Source organism: Bos mutus, chromosome 2 (assembly GCF_027580195.1).
Source record: "Bos mutus isolate GX-2022 chromosome 2, NWIPB_WYAK_1.1, whole genome shotgun sequence".
Classification (NCBI taxonomy): Eukaryota; Metazoa; Chordata; class Mammalia; order Artiodactyla; family Bovidae; genus Bos; species Bos mutus.
The window spans coordinates 131,576,456-131,600,088 of record NC_091618.1 but is presented as its reverse complement, the minus strand read 5'-3'; the positions used below and the strand labels follow the sequence as shown (position 1 = coordinate 131,600,088).

General features: G+C 39.0%; 1 protein-coding gene across 1 annotated transcript in view; it reads left to right on the top strand.

Moving 5' to 3' along the window:
• SAP130 (Sin3A associated protein 130) overlaps positions 1–22,959 on the top strand; it is a 99,956-nt gene extending 76,997 nt beyond the window's left edge. The window contains 1 exon segment of the mRNA XM_070359927.1: positions 6–22,959. Within this exon segment, the coding sequence (XP_070216028.1) occupies positions 6–164 (159 nt within the window). The 3' untranslated portion in view covers positions 165–22,959.
• Positions 22,960–23,633: the final 674 nt, after the last annotated feature.

Below are 23,633 nucleotides of genomic sequence, written 5' to 3'. Positions count from 1 at the left end.
TTCAGGGAAATATGCAGAGGTGTAAACTTGTGATGGATCAAATCAGTGAGGCCAGAGACTCCATGCTTAAAGTTTTAGATCATAAAGATCGTGTCCTGAAGCTTCTAAACAAGAATGGGACTGTCAAGAAGGTGTCAAAATTGAAGCGAAAGGAAAAAGTCTAGACCCCGAATCAGGACTTTGGAAAAAGAATTTATGGAGAATGATGTTGGGGGTGGGGGAAGGGTTGGTTATTTTCAAAGTGGAACATTGAGATGAAGGAAAGCGTTCCTTAGTTCACACGTGAAAGCAGAGGGACCCAGAACATCCAGTGATGTGGAAGGGTCAGAACTGATCCGACAGTGGACTCCAGTCTTCTTTCAGGCGTCTCCCTCTTACGCTTACTGCATCGTGCCTGACTCCTGTTGCAACAGGGTCTCCCGGTTGGAATCAGTGACACAGGTGACAGGCTGGCGTTTTTCAGCCTTCCAGTTGATAAACTATTTATCTGATGAATTCCTGCAGGACCCATACTGAGCCTGAACTGAAAGTATCCACTTGGACCATCTGTTCTCTCTGTACACTGAAAATCAAACCTCTTCCCCTCGCCCTAGTCGGTTCTTAACTCTGTCTGACCTTCAGATGCCCACGCTGGCCTTCTAAAGCAGTGCCATGGCACTTGAAAGACCTGCCACATCTCACTCTAAAGGGTTTGAACTGCCAATTCTTGTCATTTTCTAAAGAACCATTTCAAAGTGAAATTGTTATATTGTCTGTCCTGCGTGTGTCAGAGTTGGGTTTTTGTGGAGGTGCAGAGCAGGCAACACCGTAAGTTGCTCTGAGATCCTTGTTCCGAAGTACATTCTTGGTTATCTGTACTTCTGTAGCTGGTGTGATGCTGTTAATTATACGTATGGCACATCCCCAAATGTTAATAAAGGACTCAAAGAGGTTTTGTACATAAGCAGTTTGCATCATTTTATGAAGCTCATTGTGCTACACTGCACATCACTTGAGTGTTTACCCTTCTGGCCTTTCTCTCACGTTGTTGAGTCTACTCTGACAGTTTGGTTGCTCCACACAGGTTCCACTTACCTTGGTATCTTGAAGATGTCGCAGATGGTGAAGCCTGTGGGCTTTTGATTATCTTAAATATGAGACTACATTGTACCTCATTGCAAATATACATTGGTCATTTTATAGTACAAAAAATACGGCTGTGGTGACGGGGGAAGGACTTCCAGGAGAGTGGATTTTCTTTGCGAGGTTGCCTTCTGTGACCTCGCTGGCGTGGGAAGGCAGCCCAGCTTGCTTTCCCCTTTTCCGTCTGCGTCGGGTCTGAGTTGTAGCACGGGGGCTCTGTTACGGGGGATCTCTAGTTGTCGTGCACAGAGTCTGGTCGTGGTGCACAGGCTTAGTTGCCCTGTGGCATGTGGGATCTTAGTGCCCCAGCCAGGGACCTGACCTGCATCCCCTGGAGTGGAAGGCAGACTCCTAATCACTAGACCACCAGTAAAGTCCCCAGGCTGGCTTTTTGCCTTGTCCTAAACAAATCTGAGAGTCTATGCCAAATTTGATCCAGTCTTTGGAACCAATGTTATAAATTGGTCATATTATAGGAGTTAAGGCTGTGGTAATGGGGGAAGGACTTCCAGGAGAGTGGATTTTCTTTACGAGGTTACCTTCTGTGAACTCGCTGGAGTGGGAAGGTAGCCTAGGCTTGCTTGCTGCTTTTTTTGGCTGAGTCAGGTCTTGCTTGTAGCACGGGGGATCTTCATTGAGATGCACAATCTCTAGAACCCTGGCAGGGGAACTAAGATCCCACCTATCACAGGGCAGCTAAGCCTGTGCACCACAACTGGAGTCTGGCTCTCCTGAGACAGCCTTTCCTTGAACTGGAGTGGTAAACTCTCATCTGGTATAGGACTGGGGAAGAGAAACGAAGCAGGCTTTCTGCCTTCTTCCGGTGTGGCCGCATGGTCTGCATAGTCTAGGCTAACGAGGTCCTCAGAACAGTCAAGGCTGCTTCACTAGAGTGTTCTGACCTGAAGCCGTTGCTGATGTGTGCTAGACTCCAGAGTAGTGTTCTATGTAATCCAGTGATGATGTTAGAACAGGGCTTCTTTGCCTCTGTTTCTCATTGTATATGTTGCCTAGCGATGCTTGGTGCACTGGCTTGTGAAGGACAGGACCCAGGTATTTGGGATCCTACATCAGAGATCTCGTCTCTCTACAAGTATTGTGTGTGTGCTCAATCACTCAGTTGTGTCTGATTCTTTGCCACCCCAAGGACTTGTTCATTTCAGTTCAGTTCAGTTCAGTCGCTCAGTCGTATCCGACTCTGCGACCCCATGAGTCGCAGCACGCCAGGCCTCCGTCTCCATCACCAACTCCCAGAGTTCACCCAAACTCATGTGCATCGAGTTGGTGATGCCATCCAGTGATCTCATCCTCTGTCCCCTTCTCCTGCCCCCAATCTCTCCCAGCATCAGGGTCTTTTCCAATGAGTCAGCTCTTCACATGAGGTGGCCAAAGTATTGGAGTTTCAGCCTCAGCATCAGTCCTTCCAATGAACACCCAGGACTGATCTCCTTTAGGATGGACTGGTTGGATCTCCTTGCAGTCCAAGGGACTCTCAAGAGTCTTCTCCAACACCACAGTTCAAAAGCATCAATTCTTCAGCATTCAGCCTTCTTCACAGTCCAACTCTCACATGCATACATGACCACAGGAAAAACCATAGCCTTGACTAGACGGACCTTTGTTGGCAAAGTAATGTCTCTGCTTTTGAATATGCTATCTAGATTGGTCGTAACTTCCCTTCCAAGGAATAAGCGTCTTTTAATTTCATGGCTGGAATGTTACTTCTCTTTAAACAAAACTTCAATACTTCGATAACCCTGGTCAAAGGAAGCTTGTCAGTGCAAGCTTTGATGTCAGGGCAGGTGAGAACAGTGGTGTTTTCTGTCTTCCCTCACCTGATGAGGACTGTGATCAGAAGGTGGAAAGGGATGGAGGAGGGAGTGAATCATCTGTGTATACACTTACTTAAAAACAGCTTTATGGAGCACCGATTGACATACTAAGCACCTTAAAGGATACAACTTGATAAGATTTAGTCTATGTAAATACCTATGAAACATTTACCACAGTCAAGAGAGGGAAGAAATCAGACCCAAAAGTTTTCTTGTGCCTCTGTGACATCTTGCCTCTCACCCCTACCTGCCATCCACCCCTCTCCAGGCAAACACTAATCTGCTTTCTGCCATTCTAGTGTGCATTTTCTGTGATTTTATATGAGTGAAATCATACATTATTTTTTGAGGGAGGGAGTCTGGCTTCTTTTACTTAGTATGGTGGAAATTTATGCTGAAATTTACTCCTATTGCTTATTTCAATAGTTCGTTGCTTTTTATTGCTAAAGGGCAAGCATTTTGTCATCTGAATATGTATATTCCTTCCACAAGTTGCTTCTCTGTCCATCTGTAGAAAGACATTCAGGTTGTTAGATTTTCATTATTACAGATGTATGAACAAATTTTGGTATACAACTTAACTGGTGATTTTATCTTAGTTGTATTTTCCAGGGATTTATGACCAAGAGATGGTGCTGATAAGTCCAGACACCCAGTGGCTCATGGTCCAGAAAACTATTACTCACAAGTTTATCATATTATTTTTTTAAACCTGAGTATTACAAAAGATCTTTAACTAGAGAATACCTTATTTTTTTAATCATAGTAATTAAAAGTCACAGTTTGAGAGTTTAAAGTTACTTTAGAGGTTATATAGTCCAACCTAACCTGTGATGAAAGGGACACCTTTGAAAGGATGTACTTTTTTATTATAAAATTCTCCCTGGTGGCTGACAGTAAAGTGTCTGCCTACAATGCAGGAGACCTGGGTTCGATCCCTGGGTCTGGAAGATTCCCTGGACAAGGAAATGGCAATGCACTCCAGTATTCTTGCCTGGAAAATCCCATGGATGGAGGAGCCTGGTAGGCTGCAGTCCATGGGGTCACAAAGAGTCGGACACGACTGAGCGACTTCATTTTCACTTTGACAGCATAGATAAAAGTACGGGAAACAAATATATAGCCTTGTAAGATCAACAACTTTGAAATGATCCCCCAGGGTAAGAAATATAAGTTTGCTAGTCACAAACTGCTGTATCCCAATCACAGCCCTCTTCTTCCCTCTAAAATAACCATCTTAACTTTTACTCCAAAATAATCAACTTTGTTGTGGTATAATTACAGAGAGTTAAATACCCGCATCTTAAATTTACAGTTTTGTGTATTTTGACACATACATTAAACCATGGCGAAGATCCAAATAAAGAGCCATGGCATTACTGTATAACTGTAGAAAGAGTGCTCCTTTGTAGTCCATGCACTTCTGCACCCACCCCCAACCCCCAAGGTAAACACTGATCTGCTGCCCCTTGTCATATATTGGTTTTGTCTGTTCTTGAACTTCATGTAAATGGTATCATACAGCATGTACTTATTTGTATCTGGCTATTTTGATCAACATAATTGGAGGTTCTTCCATCTGCTAAGTGTATCCTGAGTTGTTTGCTGTGTGACTAGGCCACAGTCTGTTTACCTGTTACCCCACTGAAGGACGTCTTGGTGCTTCAAGCTCTTGACTATTACGAGTAAAGCTGCTGTGAGCATTCAAATTCAGGTTCTCATGTGAAAATAAGTGTTCAGATCAGTTGGGTAAAAACCTAGAAATGTGATTGCTGGGTCATAAAGTAAAACTATGTTTAGTTTTATAAGAAACTGCCAAACTATCTTCTGAAGGAGCTGTACCACTTTACATTCCCAGCAGCAGAGTAAGAGTTGCTGTTGTTTCACATCCTCACCAACGTTTAGTGTTGTCACTGTTTGCATTTTAGCCATTCGAACAGGTGTGTAGTGATCTCTCGTGACATGATGTTGAGCATTTTTTTCAAATGCTCATTTTCCACCTTTATATCATTTTTGATGAAGTATTTGTTCACATCTTTACCTGTATTTTAACTAGCTTCTTTGTTTTCTGATGGAATTTTAAGGGGTTTTTTTGTGTATTTTGGATACCAGTCCTCTTTCAGGTAAGTGTTTTGCAAGTATTTTCTCCCTGTCTGTGGCTTATGTTGCCATTTACTTAATAGTACCTTTTGAAGAGCAGTTTTTAATGTTAATGCTGTACAACATCAGTTTTTTCTTTTATGAATTGTGCTTTTGGGTTATATCTAGACTCATCGCCAAACCCACAGTCACCTAGATTTTCTCCTGTGTTTTGATATAGTAGTTTTATAGTTTTGTGTTTTACATTTAGGCTATCATGATCCATTTTGAGATAATTTTTGTGAAATTTGTAAGATCTGTGTGGAGTGTTTTGGTTTGGGTATGGGGGGGTGCACATGGATGTCCAATTGTTCCATAACCATTTCTTGAAAAGACTGTTCTTAATTAAATTGCCCCTGTTCCTTTGCCAGAGGTCAGTTGACTGTAACTGTGGAGGTTTTTCCTGGGTTCTGTATTCGGTCCCATTGGCCTACGTGTCTGTTCCTTTGCCAGTGCCACTCTGTTTTGATTACTGTAGCTTTACAGTTAGTTTTAAAGTGGGAAATATCAGTTCTCCAACTTTGTTCTTCAGTATCGCATTGGCTATTCTAGGTCTTTTGTCTTTTCGTATAAACCTTAGAATCTGTTAATACCTACAAAAAGCTTGCTGAAATTGTGACTAGTATTACATGACTCTATAGATCAAGTTGGGAAGGAATTGCTGTCTTAATAATGTTGAATGTTCTGGTCCGTGAACTTGGACTATCTCCTCATTTATTTAGATCTTTGATTTCTTTAATCACTTTTGTAGTTTTCCTCATGTACAGCCTGTACATATTTCATTAGATTTATACCTAAGTATTTCATTTGTGTGTGTGCTTTTGTAAATGGTGCTGTATTTTTTATTTCACTTTTTTTTTTGTGGGGGGGGCTATGCCACACTTGTGGGATGTCAGTGGGATGGCTTGTGGGATGTTAGTTCCCCAGCTTAGGATTGAACCCAGGCCCTTGGCAGTAAAAGCACAGAGTCCTAAACATTTGGCCTCCAGGGAATTCTCTGTTTCAGATTTTAATTGTTCTCTGGTGGTATGTGCGAGAGCAATCCACATTTATCTACTTTTAACCTTGTGTGCCGGAGAAGGCAATGGCACCTCACTCCAGTACTCTTGCCTGGAAAATCCCATGGATGGAGGAGCCTGGAAGGCTGCAGTCCATGGGATTGCTAAGAGTCAGACACGATTGAGCGACTTCACTTTCACTTTTCACTTTCATGCATTAGAGAAGGAAATGGCAACCCACTCCAGTGTTATTGCCTGGAGAATCCCAGGGACGGGGGAGCCTGGTGGGCTGTCGTCTATGGGGTCACACAGAGTCGGACACGACTGAAGCGACTTAGCAGTAGCAGCAACCTTGTGTGCTGTGATGTTGCTATGTTCACAGATTTTTTTTGTTGATTCTTCAGAACTTTCTACATAAACAGTGATTCTGTCTCTGAACAAATACAGCTTTATTTCTTCTTTCTCTGTTTGTATAGTTTTTATTTCCTTATACTCTGCTGTGCTATGCTAGTTCGCTTCAGTCATGTCCAACTCTGTGACCCTATGAACCTTCCAGGCTCCTCTGTTCATGGGGATTCTCTAGACAAGAATACTGGATGGGTTGCCATGCCCTCCTTCCAGGAGGTCTTCCAGTGAGGTCTTGAGTAGGAGTGGTAAAAGGGGATATGCTTGCCTTGTTCTCAGTCATAGGGTAAAGGTCCAGTTTCTCACCACTAAGTATAAAATTAGCTGTAGGGTTTTTTAGTAGATGTTCTTTATCAGGTTGAAGTTATTCCTGTTCCTAGTTTGCTGAAAGTTTTCAGTTATAAAATGAATGTTGGATTTTGTCATTCTTTTCTGCATCACTAATATGATCATATGAGTTATCTTCTTTATCATGTTGGTATCTTAGATTACATTAATTAATTTTTTACTATTGAACCAGCCAAACTGGCATACTTGAAATAAATCCCACTTGGTTATGGTGTATAATTCTTTTTACACATAGTTAGATTCAATTTGCCAACAATTCATTGCATCTGTGTTCACGAGAAGGACTGGTTTGTGCTTCTTTTTTGTACGTCTTAGTCTTATATCAATGTCTTGGTAATAGAATGAGTTAGGGAATGTTCTCTCTCTTCTGTTTTCAAGAGAGGATTGCAGAGAATTGATACAATTTCTTCCTCAAATGTTTGGTCAAACTCAGCAGTGAAAGCATCTGGCCCTGGTATACTCTCTTTTGGGGGAATTTGTTCATTATTGATCCAATTTTTAAAATAGACATAGGCCTATTCAGATCATCTCTCCTTGTGTGAGCTTTGGTAGTTTCTATCTTTCCAGGAATTGGAGCATTGCATCTAAGTTATTAAATTTGTGGGCATAGAGGTGTTCTTGGTATTCCTTAATTATTCTTTCCTTGTCTGTGGGAACAGTAGTGATAATCTTTGGTTTCATTTTTTAAAATGTGTATTAAGATAAAACTCACATAACATGCAATTCACCTACTTGAAGTGTGAAATACAGTGACTTTTGCTATATTCACAGAGTTGTGCAAGCATCACCATAATCAGTTTTAGAATATTTTCATTGCCCCCCAAACAAACCCTGCAGCCTGTAACCATTACTCCTATTGAGGTGTTTAATCTGTTTGGAGTTAATTTTTATGTATGAAATGAAGTAGGGGGTCCAGCTTCATTCCTTTTTTTAAAATTGAAGTATAGTTGATTTATAGTATTATGTTAATTAAGTTACAATGATATGTTAATTTCTTCTGTAGAGGAAAGTGATTCATTTATACATACTCTTTTTCATATTTCTGTCACAGAATATTGAATACAGTTCCCTGTGTTATACTGTAGGACTTGTTTATTCAAGTATACTGTATATTATACTGTATATAGTAATTTGCATCTGCTAATCCCCAAACTCCCAATTCATTTTTCCTCCAACCCCCTCCCCCTTGGCAACCACAGTTCTGTTCTCTATGACTGTTAATCTGTTTCTCTTTCATAGATAAGTTCATTTGTGTCATATCTTACATTCCACATATAAGTGATGTCACATGGTATTTGGCTTTCTCTTTCTGACTTAGTATGATAATGTCTAGGTCTGTCCATGTTGCTGCAAATGACATTATTTCATTCTTTTTGAGGGCTGAGGAATATGCCACTGGATGAGTGAAAATTGCTCGGTTGTGACCGACCCTTTGCGACTCCATGGACTGTAACCCACCAGGCTCATCTTTCCATGGAATTCTCCTGGCAAGAATACTGGAGTGCATTGCCATTCCCTTCTGCAGGGGATCTTCCTGACCCAAGTATTGAACTCAGGTCTTCTGTACTGCAGACAGACTCTTTACCATCTGAGCCACCAGAGAAGTCCATTCCATTGTATATGTATACCAAATCATTTTTATCCATTCATCTGTCAGTGGACATCTAGGTCATTTCCAGGTCTCAGATTTTGTAAACAGTGCTGCTGTGAACATTGGAGTGTATATATCTTTTTGAATTATAGTTTCCTCCAGTATGCCCAGGAGTGGGATTTCAGGATCATATGGTGACTCTACTTTTTTGAGGACTTCCATACTATTATCCATAGTGGCTACACCAATTTACATTCTCTCCCAAAAGTATACACACCCACACCCTCCACATCCTTTCCAGTATTTGTTATTTGTAGACTTTGTAATGATGGCCATTCTGAGCAGTGTGAGGTGGTACCTCACTGTAGTTTTGATGTTAATTTCTCTAATAATTAGTGGGGCTTCCCAGATGGTGCTAATGGTAAAGAACTCGCCTGCCAATACAGGAGACATAAGAGATATGGGTTTGATCTCCAGGTCAGGCAGATCCCCTGGAGGAGGGCACGGCAACCCACTCCAGTATTCTTGCCTGGAGAATCACACCGACAGAGGAGCCTGGCGGTCTACAGTCCATAAAGGTTGCCAAGAGTCAGACAGTACTGAAGTGACTTGGCACACACACAATAATTAGTGATGTTGATCATCTTTTTATGCGCCTAATGGCCATCTGTATGTCTGCTTTGGAGAAATGCCTATTTAGGTCTTTTGCCCATTTTTTGATAGAGTTTTTTTTTTATTATTATTGAATTGTATGAGCTGTTTGTATATTTTGGAAATTAAGTCCTTGTCAGTGGCTTCATTCACAAATATTTTCTCCTAGTCCATAGGTTGTCTTTTCATTTTGTTTATGGTTTCTTTTGCTGTACAAAGAAGTTTGATTAGATCTTATTGGTTTATTTTTGCTTTTATTTCTGTTGCTTTCGAAGACTGACCTAAGAAAACACTGGTACCATTTATGTTGGAGAATGTTTTGCCTCTATTCTCTTCTAGGGATTTTATCGAACTTTATTCTTTTGCACATACCCAGCCAGTTGTCCCACTGCCATTTGTTGAAAAGACTATTCTTTTCTTTTTTTTAGGTTAATTTATGGAGGATTTATTTGTCATATTTTAACTTTTTATTGGAGTATAATTGATTTGTAATGTGTTACTTTCTGCTGTACACTAAAGTGAATCAGTTCTCTATATACCTATATCCACTCTTTTTTGTTTGTTTTGGTCACACCACATGGCATGTGGGACCTTAGTTCTCCAACCAGGGTTCAAACTTGTGCCCCCAGCAGTGGAAGTGCAGAATCTTAACCACTGAACCATCAGGAAAATCCTTTCCCTCTTTCTTAGGTTCCTTTCCTTATTTCCCTGTCCATAGAGGTCATTACAGAGAATTGAGAAGAATTCCCTATGCTATACCATAGGTCCTAATTAGTTATCCATTTTATATGTTAGTGTGCATATGTCAATCCCAATCTCCCTATTTATCCCTCCCCCAACCTCCAAAAAGACTATTCATTCACCATTAGAGAGTTCTGACAAAACATGGTCCACTGGAGAAGGGAATGACAGACCACCTCAGTATTCCTGCCTTGAGAACCCCATGAACAGTATGAAAAGGCAAAAAGATATGACACTGAAAGATGAACTCCACAGATCAGTAGGTGCCCAATATGCTACTGGAGATCAGTGGAGAAATAACTCCAGAAAGAATGAAGAGACAGAGCCAAAGTGAAAACAACACCCAGTAGTGGATGTGACTGGTGATGGAAGTGAAGTCAGATGCTGTAAAGAGCAATATTGCATGGGAACCTGGAATGCAATGTCCATGAATCAAGGTAAATTGAAAGTGGTCGAACAGGAGATGTCAAGAGTAAACCACCATTTTAGGAATCAGCAAACTAAAATGGACTGGAATGGGAGAATTTAATTCAGATGACATTGTATCTACTACTGCAGGCAAGAATCCCTTAGAAGAAATGGATTAGCCCTCACAGTCAAAAGAGTCCAAAATGCAGTACTTGAGTGGAATCTCCAAAACAACAGAATGATTTCTGTTTGTTTCCAAGGCAAACCATTCAATATCACAGTAATGCAAGTCTATGTCCCAACCACTAATGTGGAAGAAGCTAAAGTTGAATGGTTCTATGAAAACCTACAAGACCTTCTAGAACTAACACCAAAAAGATGTCCTTTTCATTATAAGGGACTGGAATGCAAAAGTAGGAAGTCAAGAGATAACCTGGAGTAACAAGCAAGTTTGCCTTGGAGTACAAAATGAAGCAGGACAAAGGCTAACGGAGTTTTGACACTGGTCATAGCAAACACCCTCTTCCAACAACATAAGAGAAGACTACATGTGGACATCACCAGATGGTCAATACCAAAATCAGATTGATTATATTCTTTGCAGCTGAAGATGAAGAAGGCTCTATACAATCAGCAAAAACAAGGCTGGAAGCTGACTGTGGCTCAGATCATGAACTCCTTACTGCCAAATTCAGACTTACATTGAAGAAAGTAGGGAAAACCACTAGACCATTCAGGTATGACCTAAATCAAATCCCTTATGATTATACAGTGGAAGTGACACATAGATTCAAGGGATTAGATCTGTTAGAGTGCCTAAAGAACTATGGACAAAGGTTTGTGACATTGTACAGGAGATGATAATCAAAACCATCCCCAAGAAAAAGAAATGCAAAAAGGCAAAATGATTCTCTGAGGAGGGCTTACAAATAGCTGAGAAAAGAAGTGAAAGGCAAACGAGAAAAGGAAAGGAATACCCATTTAAATGCAGAGTTCCAAAGAACAAAAAGAGACAAGAAAGCCTTCCTTGCTGATCAATGCAGAGAAATAGAGGAAAACAACAGAATGGGAAAGACTAGAGATCTCTTCAAGAAAATTAGAGATACCAAGGGAACATTTCATGCAAAGATGGGCTCGATAAAGGACAGAAATGGTATGGATTTGGTATGGATTTAACAGAAGCAGAAGATATTTAGAAGAGGTGGCAAGAATACAGAGAAGGACTAGACAAAAAAGATCTTCATGACCCAGATAACCAAGAGGCTGTGATCACTCACCTAGAACCAGACATCCTGGAATGCAAAGTCAAGTGATCCTTAGGAAGCATCACTATGAACAAAGCTAGTAGAGGTGATGGAATTCCAGTTGAGCTCTTTCAAATCCTAAAAGATGATGCTGTGAAAGTGCTGCACTCAGTATGCCAGCAAATTTGGAAAACTCAGCAGTGGCCACAGGACTGGAACAGTTCAGTTTTCATTCCAATCCCAAAGAAAGGCAATGCCAAAGAATGTTCAAACTACTGCACAATTGCATTCATCTCACACGCTAGTAAAGTAATGCTCAAAATTCTCCAAGCCAGACTTCAGCAGTACGTGAACCGAGAACTTCCAGATGTTCACATAGCTGGATTTAAAAAAGGCAGAGGAACCAGAAATCAAATTGCCAACATCTGTTGGATCATTGAAAAAGCAAGAGAGTTCCAGAAAAACATCTACTTCTGCTTTATTGACTATGCCAAAGCCTTTGACTGTGATCACACTGTGGAAAATTCTTAGAGGTGAGAATACCAGACCACCTTACTTGCTTCCTGAGAAGTCTGTATGCAGGTCAGGAAGCAACAGTTAGAACTGGACATGGAACAACAGACTGGTTCATAATTAGGAAAGGAGTACATATATTGTACTCCTTTATATATCAAGGACATATATTGTCAGCCTGGTTATTTAACTTATATGCAGAGTACATCATGAGAAACACTGGGCTGGATGAAGCACAAGCTGGAATCAAGATTGCCGGGAGAAATATCAATAACCTCAGATATGCAGATGACACCACCCTTATGGCAGAAAGTGAACAGGAACTAAAAAGCCTCTTGATGAAAGAGGAGAGTGAAAATGCTGGTTTAAAACTCAACATTAAAAAAACAAATAAGATCATGGCATCTGGTCCCATCACTTCATGGCAAATAGATGGGAAACAAAGGAAAAAGTCACAGACTTTATTTTCTTGGGCAAAATCACTGCCGATGGTGACTGCAGCCATGAAATTAAAAGACACTTGCTCTTTGGAAGAAAATCTATGACAAACCTAGATAGTATGACAAAAAACAGAGACATTACTTTGCTGACAAAGGTTCGTATCAAAGCTATGGTTTTTCCAGTAGTCATGTATGGATGTAAGAGTTGGACCATAAAGATAGCTGAGTTCTGAAGAATTGATGCTTTTGAACTGTGATGTTGGAGAAGACTGTTGAGAGTCCCTTGGACTGCAAGATCAAACCAGTCAATCCTAAAGGAAATCAGTCCTGAATATTCATTGGAAGGACAGATACTGAAGCTGAAGCTCCAATATTTTGGTCATCTGATGAGAATAACTGACTCATTGGAAATGACCCTGATGCTGGGAAAGATTGAAGGCAGGAGGAAAAGGTGATGACAGAGGATGATATGGTTGAATGGCATCATCGTCTCGATGGACAGGAGTTTGAGCAAGCTCTGAAAGTTGGTGATGGACTGGGAAGCTTCGCATGCTGTAGTCCATACAGTCACAAAGAGATGGACACAACTGAGTGGCTGAACTGAACCGAACTTCTTTGAATTGTCCTGGAAATATGTCAAAGGTAAGTGAGTTGTATTTGTAAAGGCTTATTTCTTGATACTTGAGTCTATTCCATTGATCTAGCCTTAGGCCACTACCACATGTGTCTTATTTACTAAAACTTTACAATAAGTTTTGAAATTGGAAAGTGTGAGTTCTACATTTAGCAATTATTTTTTAAGATTGTCCTGGCTGTCCTGAGTCCCTTGAATTCCCAGGTGAATTTAGAAACAGACTGTCAATTTCTACAAGGAAATCATCTAGGATTTTGATAGGTATTGTATTGAATCTATAGATAAATTTGGAAAAATTTTCCCCTTCATATTAAGCCTTTCAATCTATGAACATGGACTGTTTTTCCATTTATTTAGTTCTAATTTAATTTCTTTCAGTTCTGTAACATTCAGAGTAAAAGTTTTTCAGTTGTCAAACTCATTCCTAACATATTCTTTTCATGCTACTATAAATGGAATAGCTTTTTTAAAAAATGTTAACTATTTATTATACAACTCATTTAACACATTCAGATGAAATTATAGTCTAAGATACAATCCTTTTCATAGGAGACTTCATATCATTGCAGCTTCCTGCCCTGACATATAATTGCTGACATCAGTAAGTATAGGAAAAATGTGATCTGTTCCATATAGCAGAAATATTTGTGGCAGGCCCCTTCAATTAGTTTTATTTTTTTATTTTATGACTTAAAGATGGTGGAGTAGAAAAGGCAGAGGAACCAGAAATCAAATTGCCAACATCTGTCGGATCATAGAAAAGGCAAGAGAATTCCAGTAAAACCTCTACTTCTGCTTCATTGACTATGCTAAAGCCTTTGACTGTGTGGATCACAACAAACTGTGGAAAATTCTTCAGAACACCTTACTTGCCTCCTGAGAAATCTGTATGCAGGTCAAGAAGTAACAGTTAGACATGGAAAAAAGGACTGGTTCCAAAATGGGAAAGGAGTACATCAAGACTATATAATGTCACCCTGCTCGTTTAACTTATATGCAGAGTACATCATGAGAAACGCCAGCTGGATGAAACACGAGCTGGAATCAAGATTGCTGTGAGTAATATCAATAACCTCAGATACGCAGATGACACCATCCTTATGGCAGAAAGTGAAGAGGAACTAAAGAGCCCCTTGATGAAGGTGAAAGAGGAGAGTGAAAAAGCTGGTTTAAAACTCAACATTAAAATGAAGAAGATCACGGCATCCGGTCCCATCACTTCATGGCAAATAGGTGGGGAAACAATAAAAACAGTGACAGACTTTATTTTCTTGGGCTCCAAAATCACCACAGATGATGACTGCAGCCATGAAGTTAAAAGACTCGTTCTTTGGAAGAAAAGCTGTGACAAACCTAGACAGCATATTAAAAAGCAGAGATGTTACTTTTATGACAAAAGTCCATAGAGTCAAAGCTATGGTTTTTTCAGTAGTCATGTATGGATGTAAGAGTTGGACCATAAAGAAGGCTGAGTTCTGAAGAATTGATGCTTTTGAACTGTGGTGTTGGAGAAGACTCTTGAGAGTCCCTTGGACCACAAGGAAATCCAACCAGTCCATCCTAAAGGAAATCAGTCCTGAATATTCATCAGAAGGACTGATGCTGAAGCTGAAGCTCCAGTACTTTGGCCATCTGATGCAAAGAACTGACTCATTTGAAAAGACCCTGATGCTGGGAAAGATTGAACGCAGGAGGTGAAGGGGATTACAGAGGACGAGATGGGTTGGATGGCATCACCGACTCAGTCAACATGAGTTTGAGCAAGGTCCCGGAGATGGTGAAGGACAGGAAGCCTGGCTTGCTGCAGTCCATTGGGTCACAAAAAGTTGGACACAGCTGAGTGACTGAACAGTAACGACAACATTTTTTTTATTTTATCATTTTTATTTAGGTATAGTTGATTTACAATATTATATGTTTTAGGTATACTGTATTATGATTCACAATTTTAGAAGTTATTCTTAATTTATATTTATAAAACACTTGCTATATTCCTGTGTTGTACAATATATCCTGGTAACTTATTTATTTTATAAATAATAGTTTCTGTTTCCTAACCCCCCGCTTCTATCTTGCCTCTTCTTCCCTCTCCTCAGTGGTAACCACTAGTTTGCTCTCTATATCTGTGAGTGTGTCTTTTTTGTTGTTGTATTTACTAGTTTTAATTTTTAGGTTCCACATGTAAGTTGTATCATACGGTTTTTATCTTTCTCTGTCTGGCATATTTCAATACACATGATACCCTCCAAGTCCATCCATGTTGTTGCAAATGGGAATAGTTAGAACCACTTTCTTAATTTCATTTTTTGATTGCTCATTGCTGCTATACAGATACAATTGATTTTTAGATATTGTACTTACTTATTTAGTTTGGAACAGCTTGACAAATATAATTCACATACCATACAATTCACTCAGTGTATAATTCATTGTTTATATATTAAAGTATTAATTTTTAAATTGTAGTAAGTAATATATAGCATAAAACTTGCCATTTTAAGATACAATTCAGTGGCATTAATTACATTCACGATGTTATGCAAACTTCACCCCTATTTCCAAAATATTTTCTTTACCCTTTTGTCAGCCTTAAGTGATAACTCTTCAGTCCCCCTTCCCCAGCCCCTGGTAATCCCTAAAGTATTTTCTGTCTTTGTGGTTTTGCCTGTTTTAAGTGTGTGCTTGCATGCTCAGTCGTATCCGACTCTGCAACCCCATGGAGTCCTCCAGGCTCGTCTGTCCTTGAGATTTTCCAGACAAGAATACTGGAGTGGGTTGCCATTTCCTCCCCAACATGATCTTCCTGACCCAGGGATTGAGCCCATATCTCCTGTGTCTCCTGTACTGGCAGGCAGATTCTTTATCCCTAAGCCACTGGGGAAGCCATCATATAAATGGAACTGTAAAATATTTGTCTCTTTGTGTCTGCATTATTTTGCTTAACATGAGTTTTTCAAGGGTCATCAAGGTTGTAGCAGGCATCAGAAGTTCTTTCCTTTTTATGTCTGAAAATATTCTGTTAAATATACATAACACATTTTATTCTGTCCACTTGTCTATTGGTGAACACTTGAATCATTTACAAATTTTGCCTATTATAAATAATGCTGTAATGAAAATTGATGTAAAAGTCTCTGTTCAATGCCTGGTTGCAGTTCCTCTGGATATTTATTTAGGAGAGGAATTTATGAATTGTATGATGATTCTGGCATTAGCTTTCTGAGGAACCACTAAACTAGTTTCCACAGTGGCTGTATCATTTTACATTATTAACTAAGTATTTTATTCTTTTTGAAGCTATTGTAAATTGAATTGCTTTTACAATTTACTTTTGACTTGTTCGTTGCAAGTATATAGAAACAAAACTGATTTTTGTGTGTTAGTTTTGTATCCTAGAGATTTGCTTAATTTATTAGTATTAGCTCTAACAGATTTTTGTGGAGTCATTAGGTTTTTCAATATGTCATATCATGTCATTTGCATGACATGATGTGAGAGAGAACTTGACTTCATCCTTTCCATACCTTGTATTTGTTTTTCTTGACTAGTCGTTCTGGTTTGAACTTCCAGAACTGTGTTGAATCAAAGTGGTGACACTTGGCACTGTTGCTTTGTCCGTGATCTTGGAGGGAGCTCTCAGTCTTTCACAGCTGAGTATGATGTTATCTGTGAGTTTTCCACATACGGCTTTTATCATGTTGAGGAATTGCCCTACTATTCCTCGTTTATTGTTTTTACATTAAGTTTTATTAAATGCTGTTTCTGCAACAACCAGGACGATCATGTGGGTTTGTTCCTTCTTTCTAATCGTGTGATTTACTGTACTGGTTAATTTTAATATATCAAACCATACTTTGATTTCAGAAATAAATTCCACTTGATCCTGGGATGATCCTTTTCAAATGCTGCTGAATTTGGCTTGCTAGTATTTTGTTGGATATTTGCATCTGTATTCATAAAGATTTTCATCTGTTGTTTCTTTCCTGTAGTGCCTCTGTATAGTTCTAGTATCAAAGTAATGCTAGCCTCGTAGAGTGAGTTTCAGAAATGTTTCCTCTTCTTCAATTTGTTTGAAGAATTTGTGAATAATCGATATTGAGTCTTCTTTAAACATTTGGTATAATTTTCCAGTAAAGTCATCTGTTTCTGGGATTTTCTTTGTTGTGAGGTTTTTCATTACTAATTCAGTCTCCTCACCACTTACATGCTATCTTAATTTGGGCTGCTGTAACACATACCCTAAACTGGATGGCTTAAACAACAAACTTTTATTTCTCATAGTTCTGAAGGCTGAGTCCAAGATCAGGGTGCCAGCATGCCTGATGTCTTGGTGAGACCACTCTTCCTGGCTTGCCGATGACTTCTTGTTCTATCCTCACATGGGGGAAAGCAGAGAAAGAGGAAGCAAGCTCTCTCTCATGGAGATAAGGACACTAATCCCATTCATGAGGACTCCACTTTATGACCTAATTACCTCTGAAAGGCCCTACCTCCTAATACCATCACATTGCTTGCTTGCTTGCTAAGTCACTTCAGTCGTGTCCAACTCTGTGTGACCCCATAGACGGCAGCCCACCAGGCTCCCCCGTCCCTGGGATTCTCCCGGCAAGAACGCTGGATCGGGTTGCCATTTCCTTCTCCATCACATTAGAGGGTAGAATTTCAACATACAAGTTTGGGGAGGACACAAACATCCAATCTAAAGCTCTTACATTTAATATGCTGCTAAGTCGCTTCAGTCGTGTCCGATTCTGTGCGACCCCATAGACAGCAGCCCACCAGGCTCCCCCGTCCCTGGGATTCTCAAGGCAAGAACACTGGAGTGGGTTGCCATTTCCTTTTCCAATGCATGAAAGTGAAAAGTGAAAGTGAAGTCGCTCAATCGTGTCTGACTCTTAGCGACCCCATGGACTGCAGCCTACCAGGCTCCTCCGTCCATGGATTTTCCAGGCAAGAGTACTGGAGTGGGGTGCCATTGCCTTCTCTGATGATTACTGATATAAAGGGTTTACTGTTTTCTGTGTTTCTTCTATGTTTTTTGTTCATCATTTCCTCCATTACTGCCTTTTTTGTAGTAAGTTTTTTTCAGTGTTTGATTTTGATTCCCTTCTTTCTTTTTCTGCATATTGTTAAAGTTATTTTCTTAGGAATTGCCATGGGGATTACAATTAACATAGATTGTAATATGTTTTGAATAATAGTTCTATTATAATAGTATACACTCTGCTCCAATACATCTCCTCTCCTCCCTCTCTATGTTGCTATGTTGCTATTGTCACAGATTACATCTTTATATATTATATACCCATTGTCATGTATTTATAATTATTTTATGCATGTTTCTTTTAAATCACATGAAAATGGAGACACTGTAAATATAAACTAAACCAAAAGTACAATAACGCTGGCTTTCTTTCTTTACCTATGAAGTTTTACCTTCACTGGTGTTTTTTAATATTTTCTTATGTCTTTGAGTTACTCTCTAGTGTTCTTTCAGTCTGAATAATTCATTTTAGAATTTCTTATAGGGCAAATTACTGGTAATGAACATCCTCAGCTTTTTTTTTAATCTGATAATGCCTTATTTTCTCCTTCATTCTTGAAGGATAGTTTGGCCAGATATAGAATTCTTAGGTGACAGGTTTTTATTTCAGCACTTAAAGAATGTCTTCTCATTGCCTTTTCACCTTTATGGCTTCAGGTGAGAAATCTGCTGTTAACCTTATTGAAGATGCTTTGTACATTAGGAGTCACTTCTGTCTTGCTACTTTCAAGATTATCTCTTTGTTTTTGAGTTTTAGCAATTTGACTATAATGTATCCCTTACAAAGGTATGCATCTCATTAAATTTACCCTGTTTGGGGTTTGTTGAGCTTCTTGGATGTATGTATTCATGTCTTTCATCTGATTTAGGAAGTTTTGGCCATTATTTCTTCAAATATTTCTTCTGCCCATTTGTATCTTCTCTTTCTGGAATTCCTATAATGTATATATTGTTCTGTTGCTAGTATCCACAGGTCCCTTAGACTATGTTCACTTTTCTTCATTCCTTTTTTTCTTTCTTCTCGGATTAGGTAATTTCTAATGTCTTACCTTGAAATTCATTGATTTTTCTTTTACTTGCTCAGATCTACTGTTGAATCCCTCTGTGAGTTTTTCACTTATTGTACTTTTCAGCTTCAGAATTTCTTTTTGACTACCCTGTATAGTTTCCATCTCTTTATTGATACTCTCATTTTGTTCAGATATCACCTTACTAATTTCCTTTGGTTCTTTGTTCATGGTTTCCTGTAGCTGATTAACATTTAAGACAGTCACTGTAACATCTTTGACTAATAGTTCTAATATCTGGACTTCCCCAGGAATAGTTTCTGTCAAGCTCTTTATTTCCCAAGACTGGAACATACTGATCTATTTCTTCATACATTTTCTAGTTTTTGCTGAGAAGTAGATACTCTGAGCGTCATGCTGTGGTAACTTTCTGGAAATCTGATTTTCCCACTCACCAGTGATTGCTGGAGTTTCCTTCATTCATGGCTGGAGCCATCCTTTTGTAGCTTTTCCATACTATATTTTGCAAAGTATATATCCTTTGTTGTGTGTGTTCACTGCAGTTTCCCTTCTGTTGTCTCTACAGTCAGCCAGTGTCCTGACAAAGATTTCCTTAAATGATTCTCAGAGAGAAAGAGAGAGAAAATGTTTCTTCAGATTCTCTCATGTCGGGGAGGCACTTCAGCCTGAGGGTTGAAACAACATTCAGCCTCCATGGCTGCCAATCACTGATCAAAAACAACAGTCAGAACCGACAACTCCAAGTTTTGGAGGACAAAGCCTTTATTACCCACTCTGGGTCCAGCAAGCCATACCAGGAGTTTGGGTGGGCTATTTTCCATCACTGCCTACTCCAGGGCTTAAGAATAAGTAATAGTAGCCACCATGTCATTAAAGCTGAAATTGACAAAAACTACCAGCCTCTTCATCCAGCTCTCTCTTGGATGCTACAAGTGCTCTACTTGCAGCAACTCTATAAGGGAGTTGCTTCAGACAGTTCCTGGCAATTTGATGGTTGGGTCAGTGGAGGGATAGATTCCTAGAGCTTCCTACTCTGCCGTCTTCCTGAATATCACCCACAACACAATTTGTATTTATCTATATACAGTTTGTATATTGATCTTGTGTCCTACGAACTTACTAAACTTGTTTATTTGCCTTAACAATTTTCATTGCTTTCCTTGCTGCTGCTAAGTCGCTTCAGTTGTGTCCGACTCTGTGCGACCCCATGGACTGCAGCCCACCAGGCTTCTCCGTCCATGGGATTCTCCAGGCAAGAACACTGGAGTAGGTTGCCGTTTCCTTCTCAATGCATGAAAGTGGAAAGTGAAAGTGAAGTAGCTCAGTCGTGTCCGACTCTTAGCAACCCCATGGACTGCAGCCTACCAGGCTCCTCCATCCATGGGATTTTCCAGGCAACAGTACTGGAGTGGGGTGCCATTGCCTTCTCCTTGGTTTCCTTAGGATTTTATATATACAAGATCATGTCATATCCAAAGAAAGATCATTTTCCTTCCTTTTCCAATGGACACCTTTCTTTCTTTTTTTATTTTTTATTTTTTTGTCTGATTGTCCTAGCTATAACTTTCAGTAACTATTGAATAAATGTGGTGAGAGAGAACATCCTTGTCTTGTTCCTGATCTTAGGGGTAAAGCGTTTAGTCTTTTACCATTATGTATGGTGTTTAATGTGGATTTTTCATAGATGCCATTTAAAAAATTAAGTCCCCTTCTAAGTTTGTTGAGTTTTTTTTTTAATCATGAAAGGGTGTTACATTTTGTCAAATTCTCTTTCTACATTTATTGAGATGATCATGATGTGATTTATTAATTTTTTAAGGTTTTTATTATATATTCATTAAAGATATTGTTCTGTACTTTTTTTGTTTGTCTATTTTGGTATCAGGGAAATAGAGGCCTCAGAATGAGTTGGGAAGTTGTTCCCCACTCTCCTTCCTTGTGGAAGAATTTGTAAAGGACTTCTATTTATTCTTCCTTAACATTTTTTAAAATACACCAGTGAAGTCATCTGGTCCTGTGATTTTCTTTGAGGAAAGTTCTTTGATTGTTAATTCAAATTTTATTTCTTACATATCTATTCTTAAACAATTTTTGGTTTTGTTGGTTTTTCCCTGTTGATTTCTTGTTTTCAGTTTCATTGATTTCTGTTGTTATTTTTATAATTTCTACTGCTTAATTTAGGTTTAAATAGCTTTTCTTTCTCTGGTTCCTTAAAGTGGAAACTTAGATTATTGATCTTCAATCTTTCTTTTCTTTTTTTACTACATGTATTTAGAGCCATACATTTCCTTCTAAACACCATTTTCATTTAATCTTGCAAATTTTGAAAATTTGTATTTCATTTTCATTTAGTTCAAAAATATTTAACTTCTCTTGAAATTTCTTTGACCCATGTGTTGTTTAGAAGTACATTGTTTAATCTCAAAATATTTTGGAATTTTCAGTATTCTTGGGCTTCCCTTGTGGCTCAGCTGGTAAAGAATCCTGCAATGCGGGAGACCTGGGTTTGATCGCTGGGTTGGGAAGATCCCCTGGAGAAGGGAAAGGCTACCCACTCCAGTATTCTGCCCTAGAGAAGTCCATGGACTGTATAGTCCATGGTGTCACAGAGTCAGACATGACTGAGTGACTTTCACTTTCCGTTATTGATTTCTATTTTACTTTTACTGTAGTCTGAAAATGTTCTTTATATGGTTTCTGTTCTGTTACATTTGCTAACATGTGTTTTATGGCCCAGAATGTGATTTATCTTAGTAAATCAACTCTGCTATTAATGGACTCCTCTATCTTGACATTTATACTAATCACAGTTTTGCATTTGTTTATGGTTTTAATAAATTTTGTCTATCTAAACATTACAGTTTATCTTGCTTATATTCTTATTGTCTTTGATATGCCTTTTAAATCTTCAATCTATAGATGGGCTTTCTGTTCTTTTTTTCTTACAATTTGTTTAAGGGACTCAATTCTTTAATTTTTAGTTTTCCATAGTCTAATTTTTGCCAGTTATGCTTAATAGTATAGTAAGACATGATTCTCTATTTTCTGGATCCAGAATCTTGGTCACTTCATATTTGATTTTTTATTTTGGTAGGACTATGTGCAGTGTTGTATTCTCTCCATAGGAGTTACTTACTGCCTAATTTTATCTCTTTTTATAATGTTAGCAGGCAGTAGGAGTATCTTCAGGTTGACTCCTAACTCTTTGTTATCATTTTGCTCTCTGGTATGGCAAAATATTCCCAATACATCTTGTATATTTCCTGCTTCTCAAACTGGTCATTTCTCTGAGTCCCTGGTTTCAGTTTCTGGAAAGTGGTGCTTAAACATCACAATCTAGGCAGTGGGGTGATTATTGCTATTGAGTATGTGATTGTCTTTAGGACTTTTTAAGTAGACAGGTATACAAACACATGTTTTATGTGTAGTGTGTAATTGTAAAGTTAGCCCCACCTCCTTTTCATTAGCCACTTTTTGGAAACAAGTCCCTAAGTATAGCCCACATTCAAGGGATGAGGGACTAAGCTCCAGCTCCTTGAGGGGTCTCCCCTCATTTTTTAAATAGCTGTGCTCTTCCTGCCTTGTCAGAGCACATCAACAGCAGGGGGCATACTACACTCTCCCTGTAAACATCAGTATTAGTTCAGTAACTATGCATTTAGTGCTTACCTCCAGTCCTTATGTCAACGTCTTTTTCATTTTGTTGTCTGAAACTTGTTCTCTAATGAGTTCCTCAGGAAGGACTCAAGGTACAATATTCCTTCAGTTTTGTGTATATCAGTAATTTTGTCCACACCTTTTGTGATTGACTGTTGGTCTGACTGATTTTAATAAAATTCTTGATTCACATACAGCTTGCCTTTTTGTTTTACAAAGGGGAAATGGAAACTTTACAAGGAACGCGTATATAGTCTTTTCATTCAAACTAGCATAAAAGTGTTTTAAAAGGCTTACTTATCAGTTAACTTCTACCATTTTAATAGCATGTGATTGGTGCTTTTAAAGTGTTCTCAGGGATGTGTGGCTATCAGGGTGCTACAGTTATTGCATTCAGGATGTGAATCATCCCTGCTTTTTCTTCTCATTACATTTGTACACACTTTCATAGTTTTTCATGGCGCATGATAAATTGCCACAAACATTTAAAAGCAGTATTATTTCAGTGTCCATGCTCAGGGACCCAGTAGAGTATATAGCTGCAACCCTATAGGGCCTGGTTAGGGCCTCATGAGGCTGCAGTCATAGTATCCACCAGGGGTAGATATCATCTGAGTCCTCTTTCAGTCTCATGTGGTTTTTTGGTAAAATTCGTTTTCTACTGAACTCATGATGGCTTGCTCCAAAGGCGGGCTTTTCTGGCCTCATAACTCCAGAAGCCAGGTAGGCATAGTTACCTCAGTAGACAACAGAGACAAAGAAACAATCTTTATAGTTTGACTCACTCTGGTGCACAAATCTGTGGCATTTGCTTGTTAATCATGGGGTTACTGAACAT